The sequence below is a fragment of the Ostrinia furnacalis genome, unplaced genomic scaffold, assembly GCF_004193835.3.
Source record: "Ostrinia furnacalis isolate ACB-3 unplaced genomic scaffold, ASM419383v2 OfSCF0195, whole genome shotgun sequence".
Taxonomy (NCBI): Eukaryota; Metazoa; Arthropoda; class Insecta; order Lepidoptera; family Crambidae; genus Ostrinia; species Ostrinia furnacalis.
In genome coordinates, this window is record NW_021130434.1 from 456,781 (window position 1) to 464,866 (window position 8,086).

An 8,086-nucleotide genomic window follows, 5' to 3' on the forward strand; every position below is an offset into this window, starting at 1 on the left:
TTCAACATTTGGCACCTAAACAACGCTAATATGAGATCTTGGTTTTGACTTAGGACGTTGTCAACGTTCAACAACTCCTATTAAGAATAAAATATAATCTCCTACTTACTATCTTTGACTAGTGTAAATCTTTATGGCACATTAAATGAATGACAAGAATAATCTTATTAAAAATTAGGTTACTCATTCTTGAAGAAAATATATTGCATTTTGTTCACAAGACTGTGACCCAATTTATTCTAAACTACACCATCGTGCTCTAAATTATTATCGATTTGAAGCTTTGGCACAAAATTATTTCTATCGACGTCCTTATTTTTAAAATTATTGAGGGCTTTAATAGCCAGAAGCGTCTAAAACATGAGACGTTATATTGATATGCACAATTATGCCAAATGGATAGCGATAACTCCCTCATGGATATTCAATGGCAAGTCAAGTGGGACATGTCTTGGCGCCGGTACACTATGCGCCTCGAGATTACGACTAGATACTTGTCGAAGACAACCCTAAGTCAAGTCGCGTGTTTCCACTCTTGGACAATCTGGCAAGTAACTTAGTAGCCGGTAGCGCGGAGTTCACCAAGTTTTGGGCGCACTTGCCAACAGTGGGGTGGGGATGAAGAACCTTGTCGAGTTCTTATCAAGTATGTGTTCACATTGACTTGGCTTGGCCAATGTTCCGCATAGTGTACCCGGAACATCTGGGTTTAGTATCTGACGACCCAGGCGTTGGGGTCGAAGTTGTCGAAGTCGAGGCGCGGGAGGCGAGGAAGGAGGAGGGGAGTGGGGGTGGAGTTGGACGACTGCTTGGCGTTGTTGCGGCGGCCGCAGCGTCCGGAATGGTTGTGCTCGCCGACTAGCTTGTGCAACGTGCCTTTCTGGGTGTAGGCCTTGCAGCCGCAGCCGCCCATAGTGCAACGCCAGCGCACCACGCCGGAACGCATCGTGTGCGCCGCGTAGAAGCTGCGCCCGCGCACCCATAGCCGCGGCCGCCCGCCCGGGCCAACGCACAAACGCACGTTCTTCTCTAAAAAGCAAAACCACCGTGAAACACCTTCAGTTACAAGTACAACCACCCATCCCCATGCACCCAGTGACGTTCACAAGCTGTTAGCCACCGTTTAGTACCAAATTAGACAATTCAGCGCGATTCATGATAATATAACGTTTATTTATTTTATTACAAAAATTCTTGACCTTTTTTTGCTTTTAAGAATAAACGGAGCGCTTCGTATTCACGATCATTAAATATAAGTACTTTATTTAGTTTATTTGACTAGACAATGTTAATATCAATACACTATTGCCGATAGATAAGCTCTGTCGTACAAACAATAATACAACTACTTTTATGAAAATTATTGCTACTATGTTTTATGAATATTTATTATGCATTTCACTAAAAAAATATTGCAACTTATCTGAACATAAAGAGATCTTTCATGAGTAAACGCGCCTAGCCGAAATGCACCTCTGTTAACGACAACGCGTGATAATTCGGCGGACACCACTACATACATATTTTGTGCTGATGACATCGCCCTATTTTACAAATTACAACTAATTTATTGTAGCTACGTTTAAAACCTTTGACTAGAATCAGTTCCATCACCATTGTCATTGTTAAATTGAACGTCATGCATGCCATAATAATCAATCGCCATGAAAATAAAACTCGATTGCTGAACTCAAACAAGTACTAGACACAAAATATCATTCAAGTAAAAAGAGTTCAGAGTATTTTTTTCATGACAATCATTCATGTAGCTTTTCAATGTTACCCGATCCCAATAACCCAAAGTTTAATGATGATTAGAATGTTAGATAGCGTTATCACAAACGCCTATAGATGATAGATGTTCAATTTTGCAATACACAAATCGGCGTTGATTGTACTGTACGACATGGCCCTGCATGGAAAAGTTCTTGAAATTATTGATCGGACAAGAACACCCTGAGTTATTTCAGGTAAAAGACTATAGTTTTCAGTTGATAAGGGCCAAGTTGTACAGCGTACTGAGTTAGCAGCCAAGTAAAAGCTGTGGTTAGTCATCAAGCACAGCCTTCGCACTGTTGGCGAGCGCGGCGTACGTGAACGTTCGCTCGGGCTGCGCTACAGCGGGCGGCGCGTGCGAATGCATATTGCTGAGCGCGAATATGCGATCGTGCAGCGTATGCGCGTACGCACGACACGTGCGCCGCGTGCACCGCCACCGCACCTTGTTTTTCTCCGGGAACACCTTCTCCGCGTAAAAAGAGAACCCACCGAGACGCATGTGCCGCCGCCCCCGGTTAGATATCACGAACTCCACTGCAAAACACCACACCCATCACTATCACATACCGCACCCGAAGCTATCATGCATTAGCATAATTATTATGTCAAGAATACCATAAACATGCTAGTGTTATGGTTAAACACATGAAGAGATGTAGTACAGGACGCAAATCAGTAAAAAATCTACTAAGGCCACGTCAGAAAATGGTACGGAAATCACAACATCAAGAACACTCAACGTGAATCACGGCCAGAAATGCTTTCTATCTGACAAGGCCTTGCACATCGGTACACAATATAAAGATTTCGTTATTATTCAATGTTAACCTAATAGGTCGGCAATAAAACTGCAGACTAAAGTTTACAGACTTTAATGGTCGGAAGAAATAGTCTCGATGAGGTTTTCTATTCGCGCGTGGTCATCACGGGCGGGCGCGCGCGGGCCGTGGTTGTGGTCGGCGGCGCGCGCCAGCAGCCGGCCGGCCAGCGTCAGCGCGCGCGCCGGGCAGCCGCGTCCGCGCTCGCGGCACGACCAGTACACGCGGCTGCCGCGCCGCTTGCGCGCCACGAACCCGAACCCGTCCACCAGCAGCGCCGGCGCTCCCCGCCGCGTCACCGAGTACCAAACCTCCGATGCCTTCTTCCCTGTCGCACCATTCACCAGCGATTCAACAACGAAACAATAAAAATAAATACTGTTTTTTTTTTACTTTTATTGAAGCCTTACTGATCCTTATCTCTACATCATCACAATATTTTTACATTAAAAAAAACATTCAAGATGAATTTTATTTCTAAAAATTCAATTAAATACTACACACTTACGGCTAACATTTTCAAGTACATTATTGCTAATTAATCGTCAATTTATTAAAACGGAAACAACTTTTTTAGTTATCATCGAGTTTCCTGACTCAAAACACACAATTTAATAAGAGTAAGGCCCAGAACAGACGGTGAAACGCAACTGCAACGAAACTGCAACTGTTAGTTACTTTTGAGTTGCATCTAAGTTTCTGCCATAGCGTCCGTTGAGAGACTACACATGACGCGACCAGTGCACCTACCATGAGTTTACGTTAGGTGTGCTCGCTAGCGAGTACGTCAAAAATCTCTATGAAGATTTTGTTTCTTGAAAGTAGCCGCTAGGGGCGCTGCACAATATGTCATACAATTTATGTCATTTTTTTACGTAGTCGCTAGCGAGCACACATAACGTAAACTCATGGTAATCACACAGTTTGAAACTTTCAGTTTCAGTTTCATTCATCAGAATCATCAGAAAGTTGCAGTTTCGTTGCAGTTGCGTTACACCGTCTGTTCTGGGCCTAAGAAACGCTCGCCGAACGTTGGCGCGTCGTTAGACGGAGGGGCAGGTGACGACCTCGCCCTCCTCGTACTTGCGAGTGATCTTCTGCATGTGGTTCTCTGCGTGGTTGTGCACGGGGTTGGTGATGCGCAGCACGTTGTTCTTGGACGTGATGCGCGCGCGGCACCGCTTTCCGTACTCCATGCAACGCCAGAAAGTACGGCCGCTGCGCACGCTGTCCGTCACGAAGATATATGGCTCGTAGATCAGCTGCAGGTGCCCGCTCTTCGTCTGGATGAAGTGCAGCTCGCCCTTCACGTTGCTGTTTATCGCACCTATAACTGCAGACAGCGGATGTTAGCTAATGCGACGATCGACCTCGTCCCTCATGACAATACTTAATGTAGGTCGTATATAATTTTTCGAGAAAATAAAACATCCCGGGCGTATTTCATGTTTTTATTAAACCTGTGAAGAATAACACAAAAACGAGTATGGGTGACTCAATAATAACATGATTCAATAAAAACAATGCCAAAACAAAAAGAAATAATAAACTCATTGCCTATATTGATAGAATCTTAATAATGGTTAAGAAACTAGATGAATACAATATAAAATTAAAATAAACAAAAAATAATTCTATGTAACAAAAAATACTCAAAGTTTGATTCAACTGGAAAGAATTCCTTGATTGATTCAATTAGAATATAGGTAAATAATAGAAAACAAAAATATGATGTGTAGTGTACAAGTCCATGAAACAAACACATGTGCAGAAAAATGAAGACTAGAAACTATATTTTAATCCAAAACAGCCCTGTGCAATTGTTATTCGTGTGTGGATGAAGGTAATCCGTTTTAAGGGTTTGGTACCCAAAGCTACTTCAAAGGCTTTTGAGCAAAAAATGGCAAAAAAACACGCCTTTTCTAAAAGGGTACCCCTAGTATTTGTAAATATAGCAGCAACGGATCATGACAGCGACAGACGGACAGTGCAGTCTAAGAAATAGGGTCCCGTTTTAACCCTTTATCTATTCATGTCACAATAAATAAATTTGAAATTTGGGTATGGAACTTCAAACCAAAAATATTTAAATTGATATGGTGATAAATTACATAAGCAAATAATTTCATAAAATAGTGTAGCTTAGGTCACATTTAAAAAAAATTACAGACCCTAAAGTTTAAGAACAAGGACAAGATTAATTACAGTGTATCTTAGAAATACAACATGATCATTGGCTAAATCAAATTCAATGGGGTATTTTCATTACTGACTAGCTGCCCATGGTTTCGTCTGTGTGAATTTTGATGTGAAACAGAAAGTCTATCACTAGTGGGTTTCCCTTAAAAAATTGATAAAAATATCCTGTTTTTCCCTAGGTCACAAACCGCTCCTATAGCAAATGTTATCTAAATTGTGGTTTATGAGCCTTGATAATGGAATAGCTTTTCAGAAAATAAATTGTGAGATTTGAAGGGCAATCTTTGAATGAACATAATTCTGTTAGGTCAGGTAATAATCCCGTTGGTGATAAAGATAAGTTTGTTTAGAACAGGACACACTTACAATTATAGGAATTATCAGTTATCTGTTTTGTAATACAAGTGTGATATCATCTATCTCGTGCTCCGACTGCCCAAACAACTGCACACAGGAAGATTTAATGAATGCTACTGACAACACCACTCTTGTAGTGGAGTTTTGGGCTGACACTGTATAGGTTTGTTGTCGACACAACGAGAAGAAGAATCGTCCTATATTCTTGAAATATACATATGTAAATAATATAATAATAGTTGGTAGCTTGTAAGCCGTCTGGCCAAGTAGTTCCCGTAATGGACTATTATGACAGCGGTCACGGGTCCGATCCCCAGACAATATAAAAATTTGTGTGCGTGAACATCTCAGATTATTTTGCTCTGGGTGTTTATGTATTTTATGTCTGCTCGTTTGCCTCCTATCACATAAAAAAATGTACATTTACAAAAATAAAGAATCATGTATTTATATCTGTGTTATGTTACCCATAATACAAACTTAGCTTGGTTTAGGACTAGATGGAACAGTGTAAAAGTCCAAGGGTATTTAATTTGTCGTCAATCTATGTTGGTCTAGGCTAGGTACTTACCACTTAGTACCTATGTTTTTCTAGGAGCCTACAAACTCTACTTAGGTGTCATAAATCTATTTGAAAATTAACCAAATTATTGTTATCGTCAAGTTATATTTTATAAATGATGTAATTTTATCTTTCAATAATGTTGCATTCGTCTTTTGAACCATTTTATGCACATAATATTATATCAAGTGTAAAAAAAGCATTTTATTCTGGATCTACCACTTGTTTTTGTTATATTGACTTTAAAATGTTGACATAAATACATCTGAATAAGTATAGTTAGCACCATATAGGACAACATTTTGACATGATGATTCAATCATTCCAGCAGATTGAAAGTAGGTAATTTGGATACTTTTAAACATTTCATTAAGAAATCTTAAAATTACATATAAAACAACAAGCTTTTACTTAAAAGAGATCAGAAATATTAAATATATTGAAGAATAATCTACTTAAAAATGTGAAAACTTAATCAAATCTGAAAAACAACAAGGTTAAACGAAACTTTTAGGTTATGTTTACAAGCTGCAATCACTGTTATGTACATAATCCACCATTTATCCCGTAATTATATCGAAAGATCAATACTCACATAAATACGTCTACCTAAATTACAGCTATTGTGAATAATTTAATAAAAACATCAACGCAAAAGGTACCTGATACTCTCGTTGACAACCTGTAATGGTATACATGTCGTCGTTACTTTCCCCGACGGTTCTTGCCAATATAACTCTTACTGTTGGCACATAATTAATATTTGGGTTTATCACAACTTTATTCTGCATATTCACTGTGTAAATATCACTTGATAAACACAAATAGTCTGAAACAATTTACGTAAACACGTTCGTGCTTTTAATGACAAAACATTAAAATTGCGGCAACAAACAACGATTCACTTCATCACACATTTCACCCACAACACAATAACACAGAAAATACGTAAACATTAATTAGAACTTTATTACAATTTCATAAAAATCTCAAAATAGTAAACAATCCTTGACTGACACAATTACAACCATAGATTCACGGCGTGAAGACGGATGACCACAAATAACGGAACATAGTTCCAATTCATGCAAATGTAGTTTGATTTATTTATGTACAGTTATTCTTTCATAATATGTCGTATATTCTAGCTTTCTTTTTGTTTATAATTTATATAAATGTATGATGATAAACACAATAATCTTGGGTAAATAAAAAAGAAACCAGTTTCTAGTGGCTTAGAAGGTGGCGCTGCAGTCGTATTATTTAACCCTTCTAACCTCTCGTCGTAGGCTAATGTCAAATTTTAGATGTCAAGTAACAGATTCAAAACTGGAAACAAACACAAACCCCATTTTTGATATAAATTATGTACATAATTCAAGGTACCTATTTATTTGAGAAGACTTTTTCTTTAATAAAGTCATAATTTACCCAAAAATGTCGTCTAAATAAAAAAAATATTTCTTACAATATTTCTCGTAATAACTCAGAGGGGTAAGTATTTACTTAGTCATTAAAATCTTGCAGTTTTTATGATTTTAACTACTTTTATTATCAGAATTCGTTCAGCCATTTTAAAACACAAAGATAATTTCTCTCGAATTAGAACTCTCTTCCCATCTATTAATGAAACAGATTCCAAAACAGACGCAAACTCACTTGCTCGTGATAAAGTACCTTACCTATTATTATAAATTCTGTAGCAATGCAATCATGAATATCTTGAAAAATGAACCTTCAGAACTCGAGTAGGCGCACTAGCGCCACCTTTCGGTATTTAGGCGAAACATGTTTTTTTCTTTAAGTTACATGAATGAAACTGATAGGTATTATTTAAGAGAAGAATGGCATTGAATATGAATTTTGTATGAAAAAATGTGTGAGGTGAGCTGAGCATTTTTCTGTTAGCGTATTATTTTACCTAACTCCGAGTTCTAAAAGTCGTCGTTGCACAACATGAACGGATATTAATGTAGGTAAGTAGGTAAATAGGGTGAATAATTATCAGATTTCTATAGATATATTGTTAAATGTGGACCTATGTAATTTATGTGTATGTGTATTCAGTTCAGGAAATGAAACAGTAAAATTATTCTAGTAATTATGCAGATAACTATAATTTAACATTTAGCTTAAAAATAATCGCTTTATTAAATTATAAATAAATTGAAAAAAATCGAACTGCCTAAGGCGGGAATCGAACCCACGACCTTTCGTTTGCCGGGCGACTGCTCTTCCATATATATCACTGGATGAACCAGTCGCATAACTACCTGTAGCGCCATCTAGTCTTAAACTAATAAAGCAACTATGGAAACGAATTTAATGAAACATGGTACATTCGAGTTCATAAATATATTGGCAGTGCTAA

The 8,086-nt window shown here is 38.1% G+C and overlaps 1 protein-coding gene across 1 annotated transcript; it reads right to left on the reverse strand.

Moving 5' to 3' along the window:
* Window positions 1-321: 321 nt before the first annotated feature.
* LOC114354805 (uncharacterized) lies at window positions 322-2,434 on the reverse strand. The gene is made up of 2 exons (XM_028307375.1): window positions 2,269-2,434; window positions 322-1,029 (listed from the first exon to the last, which is right to left on the reverse strand). The coding sequence occupies exons 1-2, from the start codon at window positions 2,276-2,278 to the stop codon at window positions 710-712; spliced, it is 330 nt and encodes a 109-aa protein (XP_028163176.1). The 5' UTR covers window positions 2,279-2,434; the 3' UTR covers window positions 322-709.
* Between the last annotated feature and the right edge of the window lie 5,652 nt (window positions 2,435-8,086).